The sequence below is a fragment of the Aspergillus tubingensis genome (assembly GCF_013340325.1).
Source record: "Aspergillus tubingensis WU-2223L DNA, scaffold_6, whole genome shotgun sequence".
Lineage (NCBI taxonomy): Eukaryota > Fungi > Ascomycota > Eurotiomycetes > Eurotiales > Aspergillaceae > Aspergillus > Aspergillus tubingensis.
Genome location: NW_023336280.1, coordinates 825,584 through 843,361, shown reverse-complemented (window position 1 = coordinate 843,361; position 17,778 = coordinate 825,584). Strand labels below are relative to the sequence as shown.

The window sequence follows — 17,778 nt, the reverse complement described above, 5'->3', positions numbered from 1 at the left end:
TGCACATGCAGGGGATTTCAATTCCAGAAAGGCTCCTGAAAGAAGTACCGAAATTTGCAGAAGCCAATCTCAGTGCAGTCCAGGACCTTCAAATTATCTGCGAGTCTAGAACACAGCACCCACAATCTCATAATCGTGGGCAACTGATGGCATCACAAGCAGTGGACGCACAGACCACTGGATGCGCTGGTTGCCTATCTGGGACTAGTGGAAGATTCTGTGACACGTGAACCCCGCCTTCCCAATACGGCTAATCATAGTTGTCCCGGGCAACGGTCACGGGACTGCGGCGCGAGCAACAAACAAGCGTGGAATCGGCGGGATCGGTTGATTGTTGTGGGTGCGTCACCGATTAGGGGATCATCAACCGAGCACTACTCTCCTCTCACCTCCACTCCAGGTGGATTTTCCACGGGGCTTCCTTCGGCACCTACTAGTTTCACAATCCCTCGAGACACGACTGTCATGTTCGAGTCTTGAGTGAACGCATCATTTTATTACACTAACCACCCACAGCAACAGCACATACTGCCGCGATGGATTCTCCATCGAGCGCGACGCCGAGCCCGACAAAGGCCCTCAATCCCCTGTCACCAGACCGGATGAACCAGCAGATCGGACTTGGCTCACCCTCAATGTCATCGGATATTTTCAACATGCAGCGGAAGACCCCCCGGGGGCTCACCGATGTACAGGCCAAGGTCGCGTATCTGAACAACTTGTCGCGAGGAAACAGCCCCGCGCAGGGCTCACAGCCTTCAGCAGCATCTACGGCAGCTCTCCAGCGGGCTATCCTTGGGCGCGAAGAGGCTGAGTCGGCGTTGGCCAATGTTTCCGCTCAACTTTCTGAAGCCCAGTCGCGGGAGCGTCGGATAAGTGAAAGGCTGGAGTCCCTGCTGGAAGAACTGCAAACAACAAAAGAACGCCAGGCCCACGAGCGATCAATCTTCGAAAAAGAAATTAGGAAGGCGAGGAAGGAAGCTTTTCGAGCTGGCTCCGTTCTGGTGAAAACACAGGAGGAGCTGAAAAACGCAAGAAACGAAGCAAAAGGATACAAAGACGAGGCCCAGGCAGAGCGAGCAGCAAAAGAACAAGCAAAACAGGAGGCTTTCGAACGCGCTTATGCTATTGCTGGTCTCACGGAGGAGATGGAGGTCCTTAAAGAACAGCTACGGGCCGTCGAGGCCAACAACCACTCGCAGAAGCTCGAAGCGCAAGCGCAGCAGAAGAAAAACGATATTGGACGAATGTCGCTGACTGAAGGCGATCTCAATCTCTTGTTGACACCTACCCCTCGGAGACCCAAACGTTCTGCAGAGGAAATAGCCAACCCGCCTCAAGCCAATGTCGCTGAATCTTCACCGGTCAAGGATACACCTCCCAAGAGACAAAGGATGTCAGACGTAACCCCTAGAAAGGAGGCCGCGGAGATCACGACACTCGATGTACATGAGGAACAAATCGCTGAGTTGGAGGAGACCCTCAGGCGCGAGCGTCAACTCAGAGTCGACGCCGAGGGAATGCTCGAATTCTTGCGCCTGGAGTGCCATTTTAAACGCTGCACTTGCCGCTTGGCAGAGCAGAAAAGCGTTCCTCATACCCATGAACCGCAAAGCGTGGATACGACGAAAAAGGATGAGCTGGAACACCCAAAACATCACAAAAATGACCAGAACGCACTTGCTGCACCAGAGAAGCCAAGTCCGTCTCATACTCCTAAAGGCGAGCCTAGATATGTGACAAGTGTCAAGGAACAAATACTGATGGAGGATCCTGCCGGAGAAGAAGCAGCCGAGCGCGAGGTGGCCGGGGATGATGTCGATGAAGATGTGGATGAAATCGTTGAAGAGGTCGAGGAGATCCAGGATGTTGACGATGACGACGACGATGAGCCTCCGGAGGAACCTTTGATAACATTCTCACCTGCCACTGGGACCTTCCACACCTTCCCTTCTCCTGTACGAGGATCTCCCCGAAAGGCCAACGAGGCTACTGCAAACGATCATCAGTCACCAGCAGCCTACGCTGAACACGGAATAGACGCCCGTGTGATGTCTGGTAGCCCTGCCCCGAAATATGGGTCTCTTCAGCGCCAGGCTCCGTTTGATTCTATAACGGATCGTGAAGCTACTCCGAAAGGCCACCCCTCGCCAGCGGTTGTTGATGTGCCATGGGATCCTGTGATGCCCATTGGACATGAAGCCGGCACCCCTGAGAGGCACAATGACCCCACGAAGGTTCCTCTGCGCGATGATGGGGGATCAAATCGCTTTTCCGACGTGCCTGGTACCCCCATCAGCCGAGAAGAAGCACTGGCTCAGATTAGAGCGCGGAGAGAGAGAGCAAACACCATGAAGAGGTCTGTCAGTGCCAGTGAAAGCGGGCTTCGCTCGGGAGGCATGGGAGTTACTCCTGTCCGAAGCGCTCGACGGTACCCTGGCGTCCAGAATTCAGATGCAAGCGACGGTTCCATCAGAAGTCGGAGGGATATGAGCGCTCCTATCCAAATGTCCCACTACTGAAACCGCCGTCCCATCACTGGCTGAACATGACAGCCAGGATCAGTGCGCTTGACTCAACGATCCAAAATCATCTCTCATTCCTCATCTTCTTGGTTAACGACTCAACTCTCTCTTGATACCCTGGTCCTCCGAGCGAAATGGCGTTTTTCTCTTTTTGGATGTTGATTTTTGTTGGGCATAAACGGTGCTCTCTTGTGTCCTTTTCTTCTTATGCCCATTGCAAAAAGCTACGACCATTACTTATTTCCCTCTTGCATATACCAAGAGGTTAATTTTCTCACTTGAATGCTTTGTTCTTCTGGTCCATTCTATCATTTATCCCAACTCCATGGCGAATGAGCATCGCTTATCAGCCTTGACATTCTCTTAGATCATTCTCTACTCTCCTTTGTCTAGTGATTTTTTTTTGATACTCTTTGCTTGGTGAACCCATCCTTTTTTGTATATAGGTTGATTTCTACGATGCCTGATTGGTGGATTTCAAGATGCTGTTTGGATGAAGACTAGAACCTTTATGATATTGACATGACAATTTCAATGTGAACTCGCCTTCTTTTAACAAAAGTCATAGTAGTAGTAGTAGTAGTAGTAGTAGTAACACTATTAGCCTAGCACGACTTCCTAGAAATGGACTAGACAGTCTATAAATGCTAATACCGGGCCGTATATACTTTCATGCGTACACATAGTGCCAGACAAGACGATCTCGAAATAAAGAATAAAGGAACGAACAAGAAGTAGGATGCATCTCACTATTGCAGCCCAACCAGCACATACACCATTTATATGATGGAAATACCGCAACATCTGATCCTCGCACTGTCCACACGTGCCTTCCGACCCCACCACAGGTGAACCAGTTCCTCGACAAACAGACGGTCAGCTGTGCTCCAGATATCCAGGCCCATCTCGGTCAGATCTTCAGAAGTGATCTTTACTGGGTCGCTATCGTCGTAGGAGGCTCTGGTGTCGCGCGACCCGGTCCCTGTCTGCTGTTGTAGCAATGGAGATCTGGAATCGTCTTCTTGGGTGGATTGTCGGCCAATGGTAAGGGAGGGGCCGGGACCTTCGTCGTCTTCTGGATCATCTTCGTAAGGAATGGTGTCCTCTTCGGGTATCTCTTCGTCGTCATCTTCATCGTCATCGGGGGAATTGCGGCTATCGTGCCGGGCAACTACGTCGGATAGAGTGATGAAGATTTGGGCTGTGAGGCGACGGAAGTACGCGACTAGGGCAATTTCAGGCGGCTGGGTCGACTCCTGCGCTTGAATGCTTCGACGGCCGAGAGATCCAGAGGGTGGGCTGGGAAGAGTTTCTACACTGGCTAGCAGGCGCGTGTCCTGTTCCATTTGGTGCTCTTCTTCCTCTTCTTCGGAGAGACCGTCGCGCTTCTCGCCGGCTGATGCCCACCATATGAAGGAGGTGTATGCCAAGCGTGTCCATGAGAGAGGTTCCACAATGGGACTGGATGAGTACGTCGAGGCGGCGTCCGAGTCGTCGTCGGCTTCAGTGGATGCTGCTTCTTCTTCTTCTTGGGTTACGTGTCGAAGACCCTTGCGAAGGGTAGCGTAACGTCGTGCGTCGCGCTGGGTTGCTTTGACTTCGATAGATTGGGGCGTCTTGCCCTTTGGCGGTTGCGTATGAAAGATGGAAATAGTAGGAAATACCTTCTCTGCGGCGTTCTTGGAGTGAGCGGGAGGTAAGGTGACAAGAACATCGAAGAGCTCAGGCTTCATGGTCAAAACGCTGTCTGTGCTGCATGCAATCCAGGCTGCGTCATGTTCTGCATTGACCGAAGTGCCCACAAAAGACGAGAGGTGAGGAATATCATGAATGCCGACGTTGAACAATGGGCGAGGTCGCGGAGAGGGTAAACCGTCTTGCGGCAGTAAAGGAAGGAGCGAATTAGGTAAGGAGGCCAATAAAGAAAGATCGTACACTGTTTGACTGTAAGCATGGGTGGAATGATATTGGATAGCAATCATACCATAGCTACAGGGCTCTTGAACTGGCGCCTCAGCCATGAAAAGGATCCTTTTGCGCAGCAGTGCTGCTCTGTACAGAGGAAATAGGAGAGGACCGAAGGAATCTAGAAAATTAGGGAGCGAGGAAGCTGGGTGGAAGGGCGTCAGGGCCGGCCTGGGCGTTTCCAACACGATTGCATCACTGAAAGCGCGGGTTCGATGGACGGCATCTCTTAGATCACCATGGGCCCGCAGCCGGAGACTGAGAGGAGACTCCATGGGGGAATCGGGTGGCATAGCGGAAGAATCACTTTCACGAATCTCGTAATTATCCCAGTACTCTGTTAAAGGTTGCGTATTCGACATATCCTCGGCATAGTTCCTGGAAGCGATCACGAAAGCGTCAACGGCCGGATCAAAAGGACAGCGCATGGCCGATTTCAACTTACGCCGCCAATTCTTTGAGCTTGGGAGCATGTCTCCAGCTTTTCCCCAACCTTCCGGAGCTTAATGGGACGAGAACCCCGATAGCAAACATCTTTGCATTTCGCTCCGCTTCCTCAGCAGGCCAATTGACAAACGCGCTGATGCCAGCATATTGCTCGTGGACGAAGTATCTGGCAAGACCGAGCTATTAGCAAGCATTCATGACCGGACGAAGCCGTAGTATACGTACACCAGATCTTCTGAGACATTGTGCAGACCAGATGGAAGCGACTTGTACTCCACAGCTCCTTCAACTTCAACTGTATGATCGGCTGGGTTAGGCGACGCTATATCACGGGGAGGACCGTTGAAGCAGCAGGGTGCTACTTACCCCCGGGAACAGTACGCTTCCACGATATCACGTATCTGCATTCCAGAAGAGCCGTCAGTAATCATAAATATTTGCGTGAGTTGCTGTTAAGACAGACTTGGAATTCCTCACCCGGCCTTGATATCGAAACGAATGACGAAGAGGGCCGCAATGCCAGGCGGCGACTCGACGACCGTAGCGGGGCGGGGCACGTCAAGCCCCAGGGGCTTGCGTCTAAAAGGACCAGGTGCCATTGCCGGAGAGCGCGTAATCAGCGAAGGTGACCGACCCCATGGAATGAGTGAGAGGAGCAGAATCACGGAGATGGCGACATCGGACGATACAAGCTGGCGTCGGTCAAACAGTTAGCGGACCTTTGGGGGGGAAGAGTTGCGGAGAAGCTGTCGTTGCCTGAGGACGTCAATCCCGCTAGCTCCATCAGGTTAGTCCCGTGCGGATCAGCTGAATGAGTTGCAATTGCTATTCAACAGCTGCTCCATCATGATATCCAGTTGTTCACAGAAAGAGAGCAAAAGGAGACGATTTGAAAAGAAATTCAGCCAGGGATACTCGCTTGAGAACATTGACTCCCCAGTCCAGTCGCTTGGGTAGGTCTGGTTATTTACTGTACTCTCTTTACCGAATAGGGAAAAATCAATTGAGCATCCCACTATACTTTACTCCGACCGACTACTGGAGCCATACATAAGTGAGAGACCTCTTCCTGTTCGAGCCTCTGTCAATTCCAACCATCGATCGCTCAATCGAAGGACTCAACACAATGACTACCATGGACTCCAAAGCTCTACCCCATCCCTACTACCCCCTCAATGCTCAAATCCATGGTTATGCTCCCAACGAGGCTTCCTTACTCAGTATCCTCAGTACTGCTAGCGTGGGCGCGGCAGCTTTACTGGGAATCATTCTCACCCTGACCAGTAGACTCCGACCAACGCTAAAGAATGCCGACCGTCTTGCTATTCTGTGGTTTGCCCTCTGTAAGTCGGACTCCTTAGTTACGTACGACTCCAACAGCGAGTCAACAATCCTCGATGCTAATTGCAGTGTGAACTCCCAGCGGGTACGATTCACTGCTTCTTCGAGGGTTATTTTATGATCAACCATGCTCGTATGGCATCCGCGCAGGACTTTTTCGGTCAGCTATGGAAGGAATATGCCCTGTCGGATTCGCGATACATGACCTCAGATACCCTTGTCTTATGTATGGAGACTATCACGGTCGTAGGTGCACCCGTGGCTGCAGGGACCCCTGCTCATTGTCCTCCTTAGCTCCGTCTGCGACACCGTTGCTAAAATACTGGAATAGCTTCTTTGGGGCCCGCTCTGTTATCTGGTCGCATACTTGACCCTTTCTCAGCATCCTCTGCGCCATCCATTGCAGATCATCGTGTGCATGAGCCACCTCTATGGCGATGCTCTGTACTATGCGACCAGCTTGTTCGATCACTACGTTCATGACCGACCGTACTGCCGCCCGGAGCCTTACTACTTTTGGGTGTACTATTTCCTCATGAATTTCATCTGGATTGTGGTTCCATTCTGTACGTTCCAGTCTCACGGCTCCCTTGCTTGTTTACCACTCGTTTAGAGCTGACGATGGACCTAGACTATCTCTACCGGAGTATCCGGACAATAACAGAGGCTCTTAGAGCCGTGGAAAATACTTCCAAACAGCGCAAGGACCGATAGAGAGACGTACAGTGAGAGATGATGTCACCCGTGTTATAAACGGAACAGCATCTAGATGAGGGGTAGTGCTGGCTAACGCAGACCAAGGGCCTTGACCTTTCCCTGACCATGCATGCGTTTAATCTCAGAGGGCATTCCCGCATGAGATGATCTTCGCTTCGGCCGGAACAGCCCTCTCTTGTTGAGTCTCCAATCAACAGCACCCGAGTGGGAAAAAGCAATCCGCATAGCCCAGTGCATGACAACGCACTCGAATTATCAATAAATCAGGTAGAATCCTTTTCCCTTTTTAGCCCACTCTGTGACGCGTAGCCCCCGGTGGATCGGTTTAGGCATTCCTGCTCTTCCGGCAAACAGAAGGTATAGCTCCGAAAAACACGTTAATTACACCGGAATGATCGTCTTACGGCTACTATTCCGCGGTGCAATATGACTGTTCTATTTATCGGAGTTCAAACAGAAAGAGATGAGAAACTTTCAAACGACCACGACATTGGGCGGCCAGGGTGGTGACAGGGTGCGAGGCATGGGATGCAAAGGCCGCAAAGTCAGGTGGAGATTGAGGGCCCATGTGCATCTCATCAGCCAGCAGCTATGACCATGACCGTGCAGGGTAAGCTGGAGTAAAGAAAAGAAAAAGAAGGGAAGGGATGGATAGATAAATAGAGGGGGGCATTTCCCTACAAGCTCTGGAATCTTGGATGGATGTACCTGATCCATTCGATTCCACTTGAGAGAAAAGGGAGGGTCGAACCACCGGTCGCGGAATGAATAATTGAGCTCTGAACGGTCGAGCCCAAGAGCAGCAGCAAATCATCATTTCTGGCGGAATGCGGTTGGCTGGTGCAAACTAAACTTGGGCGCCAGATCTGTGACGAACGGGGCATTCTGGCCATGGAATTGGTTGGGGCCCAGTGAGTGGCGCAGAGTTCAAGCTGGTTTCCCGGGCAGCCTTTCTGCCAAACCCAGAAGAGGGCCGAAAGTGTGTCCTTGTCCGTCTGTTGTCCGTCCCGCAGTTCCAGCGAAGTATAGAGACCACCAGAACCAGACACAATTGGATCAACACACTGGTGTGTTGTGTTGTTATTGTTGTGCATCCAGGCTGGCCTTGTGGATTATTGTTCTTGAAAGAGCCTCTTCAAACTCTCGGAAAGGAATGAGGGCCTCTGGAGACATCCAAATTAGCAACTGAATGTCCCCCGCGCCAGCTACTCGACACTCTAAACCAGCGCCGTCCGTGTGTACTAGACTAGTGAAGCTGCGCTGCCTACGTCCGGTCTCCATTCTGCACTTGACCGCCTATTCTCGCTCAATTCCTTGCTTGTTCTTGACTTTCGCGTTGCATATTCTGTCTTGAATTCGTATTTTGCTTTTGTGGTGTCCCAATTAATTGCTCTCTCCCCAGCAGAACCGCTACCTTGTGGTTGTTTACCAGGGTATGTGCTGTCGGTGTCTCGACCTCGAGTGAGCTTCCCCTCCCATAAACAAACACCTGGTGACGTCGGTGGGTGGATTCTCCTATCTTTCTTTGTTCACACTACCCTACAAAAAAAAATGTCAGCTCTGCGATCGCATCTATCCGCTGATTCCGTCTGACATCTCGATCAACCTCCGCGACCTCAATTTCACTGCTAATGCCTGGTTCCGGTCGCAGATTTCCATGCCGACTCCTGCCAACCCGCAGCGCCCCTCCAACCGTGGGGGAGGCACCAGAACATCCCCGACCAAGAAACCGCTCGACATTGGAGTACCCCTAGGCATTTACGATACGAATTCAGTGCGAGCAAAGGTTCGCAAGTGGCAGCAACAGGGGGGCGGGGTAATAACTGCCAATGATGGGGTTTGCTACGACGACGACGAGGAGAATTCAACAGCCGATACCAACCCCAAAGTGGTCGAAGATAAGGGATCCGGTAGTTCCAATGGCTCCGGAACGAGGAAACGCAGCAAAAGCACGCCTCGCAAACGAGTCATTAGTGATGAGCATTGGAAGCTGAACCGAACCCCTACCCAGACGCCTTCTTCCAGGCTCCCTCCGCCAAAACGCATTGCCGAGTATACCACAAATGACCGTCTGCGTTCTCCGCAGGGTGACGAGGCGGAAGGTGCGCGGGAGGATACAATATTGCCCTCTCCGTCCCGCAACAAGGAAAGGGGCAGGGCTGCTATAGCATCCGACCTCGCGACAAGAGAACGGAGAAAATCGAGGGCATCTCGAGATGTCGATACAATACCCGAGGACAAGGCCGAGGAGGAGAGTGCGTCTCACAATGGTTCTTCCAAGTCCATTTCGCGACCTCCAACCGCCGACAAAACCCATGTACGTGCACGGTCGGAGCTGTCGCAAAGTGCAAAGACAAGGGACGGAGGACTGTACGAGGACTCCGAGTGGGCGACAAGCGAGGCCGACTTCTCAGAACTCTCCAGGCGACGTGCGCGAGGTCCAAATCCAGTACCCCGGGGTGCTGCACCTAGAGGCCGGGGAACGGTGAAGCCCCCCAAAGGCGGCATATTCTCCCATATGCTCGATGAATCAAAGAGGATGTTCGCTAAACCGGAACCCCCGAAACCCAACCGAGGCGCTAAAATAGAGGCATGGCTTTCTGAAACGCCCGACCCGTTCGTGGAGGACATGGAGCCCGATGTCGAGATACCCGCGCCATTAAACACTAAAACCGGCAAGAAGAAGGATCCCGTGAAACAAGAGGATGCGCCGAAGGACAAGAGCGATACCGAGCCTCCCCTTGCGAGCGACATATCGAAGAAGGATGCTCTGCCAGCGCAGAGGAAAGATGGCCCGGCTACAAGCGAACAATCAAAGACAGCAGAACAGAAAGCAGAGCCCAAGAAGGACAGCGCTACTTCGGACAAACACAAGGCACCTACAGAACGTGAGGAGAAACCGCGGTCATCAGGCGCCGATAAGCTACCCGTTGGCAAACGACCCCGTGCCAACAACGATAATGCATCAGAGACTGAGTCCCAACTGTTGTCAGAGGGTTCTGAAGTGTCTGCGAATAACGCACCGGTGCCCCTTGGTCGTCGAAAGCCATTTCCCACGACAGGGGCCCATCCCCTCTCAACAATCGCATCTGTTGAATCTATGAGCACAACGAAGAATGCTACAGGATCAGGACAAGGTGCCGCATCGGAAAAACGGGAGGCAGAGTCCACCCAGGCAAAGCTCGACGAGGAGGAGAAAAGGGACCAATTTGACCCCAACTCACTTCCTGCAATCTCCTCCCAATTAAAGAGGCGCCTCACTACTCATGATGATTTGATATCAGTCCTCTCTGCTCCAAGTGGCCGGAGTAGAAGCCTTCGATCTGCCAGGAGTCTGAAAACGAAGAGTCGCATCACTACAGAAAACATTCCTGACCTTCTTAAGGAGTTGGCTGCTGACGAGGTAAAATACATGCGTGAGCTTAAGACCCTGGTCGGTGGTGTTATTCCAGTCCTCTTGACATGTGTGCTATCAAAATCCGATTCTGCTATTGCGGCTGGACTCTTTCGACCTTCTGCCGATCCGAAGGATGAGGTGAATTTCAGCAAGCCCATAGTGGACATGGGAGTTGCTATTGAGCGACTGAAAACGCTTCACAAGCGCATTCCGCAGGATGATGTGGAAGCTCTACTTACCTGGGCGAACGGGGCACAGAGAGTGTATCGTGAATACCTCAAGGCTTGGAGACTGGGGTTCAAAGACGTCATTGTCAACCTCGCGCCTCTTGAAGAAGGTGAGGCAGGCGACAATACCGACACAAAGAGTCTGGATGAGGGCATGGCAAGGGATGAGAACGGCGATGTGGTGGATAGTGATGGTGAGAAGGTTGACGTGGCTTACCTTCTGAAGCGACCTCTCGTACGCCTGAAGTACCTCGCAAAGACCTTCAAAGGAATCAAGACCATTCAGCCATCTCCCAAGGCCGAGGATGTTGCTGCGGTGTATCAGAGCCTTGTGACAGACGCCCGCCGCCGGGCGCGCGAAGAGAGAGCAAGGCTTGAGGATGAATCTGCTGCCAACGTTGACGCTACGCGTGCCAGAGATCCTGCGACCTTGGGTGCACTTCCTGGAGTTACTGTTGACAGAAGCCGAAGAGTCCGGGCCCGCGATTTCTTCAATCTTTCCTTGTACCACACAAGTGGCCAGATCATTGACTGCCGCGCAGAGCTCCTCTTGAGAGACGGGGCCGCTGGGATTAAGGCAGGCGGAGATCTACTAATCTGCGAGATCGATCATACAGATCGTTGGTTGCTATTCCCTCCCATCGAGGTTGGCCGTGTCTCTGCTCGCAACGGCGACGTGAAGGGCGAGATCGTGGTCATGCTACGCAGTGGCCCGAACCATACCAAATCCTGGCAAGAACTGCTGGTGCTTCAAATTGATGAAGAGGATATTGGATTTGAATGGGTTCAGATGCTGGGCTCGAATCCTCTCCCACCGGCTATCTGTAGAACCCAGAGCTTCATTGACAGGACCAAGCGCCAACGAGCAAAAACTATATCCTCAGCCAACGAAGCCTCTCAGGCACAGAAAGCCCCACCAAGTCCTTCAAATGTCAACGTTCCTATCGGAGAGAAGCCTACTTCTCGTACCTTGCGTCGATCCTTGACCCCTAAGGATCATCTTTCGGATCCAAGTACCGTGAGCTCCTGGATCAGTGAGGCCCGTACTTCACTGCAAAGTGCAGTAACTCCAGAATCGGACTATGCTATTGGTGACGAGTTCTCGATCAAGTCCCCGCCTCCGCAATCTATCTTGCATGCCAGGGAACCCCGAAAAAGCTTCACGGCTGATGACAGACCTTCCCCCGGCCTCAAACGGTCAAAGGCCAAGAGGGTCAACAGAAATGGAGAGATCATTCCTTCTAGCCCTACCACACCAACAGACCCAAGCTTGGATCGGGGAGCCCATCCAGTCCACGAGGAAGCCAAACGTTCAGAAGAGAAGAAACCCAAGCAGCAGCAGCAGAACCCGAAAACCCCAACGAAGAGTACCCCTGAAAAGAGTTCTCCCCGAGTGTCTTCCGTGCCGTCAATGGATCTTCCTCTAATTCCGAAACTCAGAAAGGGCAGCAGTCAGACATACATTTCGGACTCTTTGGCGTCCACCGAGGACGACGATTTCCCTCCTGTGGAATATGATGACATCCCTGAAACTCCTAGCAAGGACAAAACTCATTCTCGCAAGCACTCGGAATCGGACCAGGTTGACGAAGATGAGTCCCCTCCACCTCCGCCGACTCATTCTCGCTCACCGAGTTCTATTGGCTCCAGCCTGCCAAATACCCCTGTGCTTAGCCCTAGTGGTGTGCGGACTAGACGCCGTGGCTCCTCGCCGCTAAAGCATGAATATGAACCGTCTACTGCTTCGGATTCGTACTCAGATTCTGATACATCGACTGTGCGTCGGTATGAAGTGCATTCGGGCTCCGAGTATTCGGACACGGACAGCTCAGATGAGTCAGGGGATGAGCACGCATCACTGCCACCGTTTGAAGCTCCTACCAAGCCAAAAGCCCAGGCTCCAGAAGCCGCGTCTGCTAGTAGCTCTCTGTCACTGTCCAACTCCGCCTCTCAGGGCGGATATAGATCCGTTCCTTCGCAACCAAGCAAGTCGTCTACAGTGATTGCTTCGGTCTTCGCCTGGTCGGAGAAGGGCTCATGGGATAACATCTTCCCCGATGATTGCAAGGTCATAGTCAGTCCTGGGCTCATCGAAGCATATGATGTGGGCAATGCACCAGCCGGGATGGAGGAAGATGACAGCGACACAAAGAAAGCACGCCCACTGATTGCCCTTGAGCTCACACCCCTTGTGCCCATCCGTCGCGGCACAGCCATTGACATAAGTATTCGTTCCCCTCCGACCAAACGCTCCAAGATCAACTGGAGTAACAACATCATGTTTCGATCTCGAAACGCCGACGAGTGCGAATTCCTATACGGTCTCATCAACCAAGCGCGCATTAACAACCCAACCTACATAGCCCTACAGAATGCCCGAGGACCTTACGCAGAGCAGCCAGCGCCCGTGGAATCACCAACGAAGAATGGTGGTTTGTTCGGTTGGCCACGGCGCAGGCGAAGCTACCGTGCATCTGTTTCTCCACGGTCGGTTGCCGACAATTCTGAGAGTAGCGTAGGAACTATGAGCAGTGCATTCTCAGCACTGAAGCGGTTCGGAGGGGGAAGCAAGATGTTTAACATCTCTCGTTCCTCGCTCACCTCTCGCGATGGGCAAAATGAAGACAGCGTGTACTCAAGCTCCATTGGTTCCGGATCGAATGCCTCTCCCTCATCCGGCATTGGTCGTATCGCAGCCGCCATCAAAGGCAGTGATGGTATCGGTCTGTCCAACGCCAAGATTCGACTTTACTTGCGTGAAACTCAATCCAAGTGGCGCGATATGGGTGCTGCAAGACTAACGATTATGCCTGCGCCCTCAGCACCTCGTGCTTCTGATACGGCCAGCGGGCGCGGAGATGCCAGCAGCGTTGCAGAGGGAGCCGAAGATACTTCCCCAGCATCTGGATCCGTTTCTCCCCGACGCGGAGCGGAGCCCGAGAAACGCATTCTTGTCCGAGGCAAGACTCGCGGCGAGGTTCTCCTTGACGTCTGCCTAGGCGAGAGCTCTTTCGAGCGTGTTGCTCGAACCGGTATCGCCGTGTCCGTCTGGGAGGAAAACGAAGGCGGAGCCATGCCCAAGAAGGGCGGTGTTACCGTCGGTAGCTCTAAGATCTATATGATCCAAATGAAGAGTGAAGCTGAAGCAGCATACACCTTCGGACTTGTCGGAAAGTCCAAATACTAAAATGACTTCTTCGTCAGGAAAATGATATCTAACCCCGGATACTCATTCTAACCTTCTTTCTCCATTTTTCGAACATGTCCCTTCGTTCGTGCATTTGACTTTTAGCGATGTTCCTATATTTTACTGCAGGTGTTATTGTTATTGTTTCATGTGCATATTCATACCCCCTCTTGCTGATGTTTATTTCTCTCATTACTTTTCCTTTTTTTTTATCTTCCATTTCCCCATATCTCCTCCTCTTGCAAGCCCTCCCCCCTTTTCACGAACTTTCAGATGCCCATGTGTATATGAACCGGAAGACGAACTGCGAATGTGCGATGCAAATCTTAGAGTCTGATGAAATCCTATACCGAACTTCATCCCCATTATACTATTACTCAAGTCACATTAATGTTTCCTTACTCTTACTATACCTTTTCAGGCCTCACTGATTTATTTCTCTTCACCACACATGCTCAACTTCAAGCCGGCACTGTAATAACATAGTATTTCATAATCTCAATACTATTCTACCATATTTAGACTCTGTATATCCGTGCAAATACAAGTCCGTAGTATCAAGAAATGGAAAATAGGAATCCCAATTGCATACTTCTATATACACAAAAACACTAAGATCCACTTAGCCCATGCATGCATCTATTCGTATAACTATACTATGTGTATGTCGGTATGTATGCGCTTCTATGAGTACATGTGTATGTGTACGTAGGAAGTCGACATATGAATCAATCCGAATCCGGAATAACCACAACCGAAGAAGACGCCAAAGACCCGTCCTTGCCATCTTCTTTCGTCTTAGACTCAGCCTCAGCCTCAGCTGCTGCTGTGCTGGCCTTTTTGAAGACATATCCGATTCTATTACTGTCCTCGTCTTTGAGCAAAGAGAGAAGCACATCGTCGTCGATGGTTGATTCGACTAGTTCGGCGGTATCTGTATCAGTGGCGGTGAGATGGACGGGGTCGATGTGACAGTATTGTGATAGGGATTGCTGGATTCGGTTCTTTTGTTGGTTCGCGGGTTCGGTGTTGTTGTCGCCTTCATCTTCGTCTTCATCGTCGTCCTCATTTTTGGACCTCCCCGCCCTCGACCTGCGAGTTGTGGGTCGGGATCTGGATCTGGATCGGATTAGACGCTCTTGCTTCTCCATGTCTACTTGAGAGGCTTTAATGAGGGTAGGTAGATCGGGGAAGTCTTCGAGGGAGCTTGAGGATGAGTGGTCGTCTTCCTCGTCTTCGTTCTCGGTCGCCGTTGGTGGGACGATTTGTCCGTTACCTCCACAGTCACAGCCTAATAGCTCGTGTGTTTGGCACTTGCTTTCTTCGTCCAGACGGAACAGGTCTTTGAGCTCGTCCCGCGAAAACTGGGCCACGCTGTCCCTCTTCTCCATGACGCTGTCGGCGAGCCCAATTTTGGTTACTTGACGCTGCCAGATCTTCTCTTCGAGGCTGCCCTTGAGGAGGATGCGGTATATTCGGCAGTGACGCTTTTGGCCATCACGATGAATACGTGCCATGGCTTGGATATCAGTGGCGGGATTCCAGTCCACGTCGAATAAGACGAGTCGGCTGGCACCTATGAGGTTGAGCCCGGTACCCCCAGCCTTTGCGGACAGGAGGAAGGCGAAGCAGAGGTTCGATGGGAGGCGGTTGAAGTCCTCCACTAGTGATTGTCGTTTCTGAGCGGGGGTGGAGCCGTCCAGGCGGAGGAAGGGGAGGGAGAGAGATGTAAGTAGGTTTGCTAGTAGATTCAAGGTAGAAGTGTAGTTGGAGACAAGGACTATTTTCTCCGAGGTCTTTGTGCGTAGACCATCGAGTAGCTGATCCAGGACACGGAGTTTGGCACTTGATGAGGGAGTGAAGTGGCGTAGGAGATTCGGTGGTAAAGAAGATAAGAGAGCGGCGATGGTCTCGCTGGGCTTCTCATTCACATCTCTGGGTGTAAGCAGAGATGGGCTATTGCAGAGCTTTTTGAGAATAGTGATAAGTTGGAGAGCACTCTCCGAGTTTCCGAGGGCGCTTTGAAAAACTGGGGAGGCGAGGACGTTCTGGTAGATGGTCGCTTGCGTGCGCGTCGCCTTGCAAAATAGCACATACTCCGTCTTCGGAGGGAGATATTTGGCCAGGATATCGGCTGTTCTTCGAAGCATGAATTTGGAGGTGAGCTCTCGGAGCTCCTCATTCCTCGCCTCTCCCTTCTCTATGTCCTTTCTAGTCGCCTCGGGCTGTCGGCTCTTGACGATCGGGCCCTCGAATTCCCTAACAAACGACTTGAAAGTTCCCAAGACGCCGGGATTGACAAGGTCTACCGCGGCAAAGAACTCCTTCAAATCATTCTGAATGGGCGTACCGGATAAAATGATTCGCTTTGTCGTATTCAGAGATTGGATAGCTTGGCCACTCTTGTTCTGAAGCGTCTTCAGTCTGTGACCTTCATCGGCAACAATGATGTCGACCCCGTTGCTGTTGGCTAAACCTTCTTGCACCGATCTAAGCTTCTCATATCCCACAATCATCACACTGTAAGCCCTTCCTCTCGTAAAATCAGTGAGTCGTTTCCTCTTATCATCGAAGACAAAAACTCCAATTCGTTCATTTCCAAGCCACTTGCGAAATTCCTTCCTCCAATTATTAATTAGAGTGACCGGACAAACAATGAGAGCCTTCTTAACGACCGGGGGGCTGTCATATACTGGATTCTGCTTCAGAAGTGTCCACAAGAGGGTTATGGTTTGCAAGGTCTTCCCCAATCCCATATCATCTGCTAAAATAGCTCCTTCACCGTTGAAAGACCTCATTCCCATAACACATTCATACAAGAACTGAACACCCTCGCGTTGATGAGGTCGCAAATGTTTAGCCAGAAACGGATCGACGACAACATCAACAATTTGTTTACCCTTTGGCACCGAATCCGGTCGTTTCATGACCAGCGCTTCGGGCTGACTAGGATCATGGCGTGGAACAGGCTTCTCCAACGGTGTGGGCGGCAAAACAGTGCTGTCCAACAACGGCCTTTTGTACGTGCCAGTGACTGTTCCTTTCCTCGAAGCAGGGTTGGCGAGCATTGGTACATTAGGCTTTGCCGGTTGGCTCTTAGCATCAGTCGTCGAAGCAGAAGTACCAGTACTGCTTCGAACAGGAACGAACGCTTTGGTAGGCGGCGTTGTCGAAGGAGGTGGCGCCTTTTTCGCTTGCAGGTACTGACGACCAGACAAGTACTCTTTCTTAGACATTTCGGAATCGATTTCCACTTCCTTGCCTCCGATCGATAGCATAACACCAGGTTCGAGGCGGGAGCCATACATCACCCGTCCCATGTCTCTTCCGGAAACATCCTGCAAGTAGGCGTTTCCATCGCGTAATGTTAGGACCCCGTCGCCATCCCACGTTTTATTCTTCTTCGTAGTGACTTTGCGCCTTCACAGCTCGTTAGCCTCCATAGCTATCATCTTAGGACCGAATATAACAGGATAGACTGCACGTACCATAGGACATTGAAATACCTATCTCCAGAGACATCACCAGGGCTTCCTGATTCCACTGAGGGCTCCACATCCTTCCTGGGTCGAGTTACAGGCTTCACCAGTCGTCCAACGGCCGGAGTTGTGTTCTCAACATCTGCCGGATATTCTGGCTGTAAACGCGGCTTCTTAGCTGGACGGCCGTCAGCCTCGGAAGTCTCAGTTGGCACAGCTGGTCTCGAAACGGTAGGCTGAAGGGGCTTCCTCATAGAAGGAGGCTTAAATGGCTTGAAAACCATCACGATTGATGGTTCCTGATGCTTTCTGCTGGACAGTTGCACCGTGGAGTTGATGAGTCTTTTCTGCTGCACGCGACAGCCTCGAGACGCGCGGGTGTCGCGACATCACGTGATGATACAGTGCTTATTGCCTATTACGGCAGTAAGGCATGCCGTGCCTTGTAGAGTCTATATGTTATAGCATCTACACTGTCTACATTGGATTCAGT

At 51.7% G+C, this 17,778-nt stretch overlaps 5 protein-coding genes across 5 annotated transcripts; 3 read left to right on the top strand and 2 right to left on the bottom strand.

Annotated features, from left to right (window-relative positions):
* Positions 1–536: 536 nt before the first annotated feature.
* Positions 537–2,522, top strand: AtWU_04050 (uncharacterized protein; the record flags this gene model as incomplete). The annotated part of the gene is made up of 1 exon (XM_035499161.1): positions 537–2,522. One exon carries the CDS (start codon positions 537–539, stop codon positions 2,520–2,522), a length of 1,986 nt encoding a protein of 661 aa, XP_035355054.1.
* Positions 2,523–3,304: 782 nt separating this feature from the next.
* AtWU_04049 (uncharacterized protein) lies at positions 3,305–5,536 on the bottom strand (the record flags this gene model as incomplete). The annotated part of the gene is made up of 6 exons (XM_035499160.1): positions 3,305–4,461; positions 4,510–4,868; positions 4,936–5,103; positions 5,163–5,232; positions 5,304–5,338; positions 5,415–5,536. 6 exons carry the CDS (start codon positions 5,534–5,536, stop codon positions 3,305–3,307), a joined length of 1,911 nt encoding a protein of 636 aa, XP_035355053.1.
* Positions 5,537–6,063: 527 nt separating this feature from the next.
* Positions 6,064–6,992, top strand: AtWU_04048 (EXPERA domain-containing protein; the record flags this gene model as incomplete). Its single annotated transcript, XM_035499159.1, has 4 exons — positions 6,064–6,280; positions 6,361–6,524; positions 6,610–6,844; positions 6,910–6,992. The coding sequence occupies 4 exons, from the start codon at positions 6,064–6,066 to the stop codon at positions 6,990–6,992; spliced, it is 699 nt and encodes a 232-aa protein (XP_035355052.1).
* A 1,660-nt stretch (positions 6,993–8,652) lies between these two features.
* AtWU_04047 (uncharacterized protein) lies at positions 8,653–13,806 on the top strand (the record flags this gene model as incomplete). The annotated part of the gene is made up of 1 exon (XM_035499158.1): positions 8,653–13,806. The coding sequence occupies one exon, from the start codon at positions 8,653–8,655 to the stop codon at positions 13,804–13,806; it is 5,154 nt and encodes a 1,717-aa protein (XP_035355051.1).
* Positions 13,807–14,534: 728 nt separating this feature from the next.
* AtWU_04046 (DEAD/DEAH box helicase) lies at positions 14,535–17,569 on the bottom strand (the record flags this gene model as incomplete). Its single annotated transcript, XM_035499157.1, has 2 exons — positions 14,535–17,226; positions 17,295–17,569. 2 exons carry the CDS (start codon positions 17,567–17,569, stop codon positions 14,535–14,537), a joined length of 2,967 nt encoding a protein of 988 aa, XP_035355050.1.
* Positions 17,570–17,778: the final 209 nt, after the last annotated feature.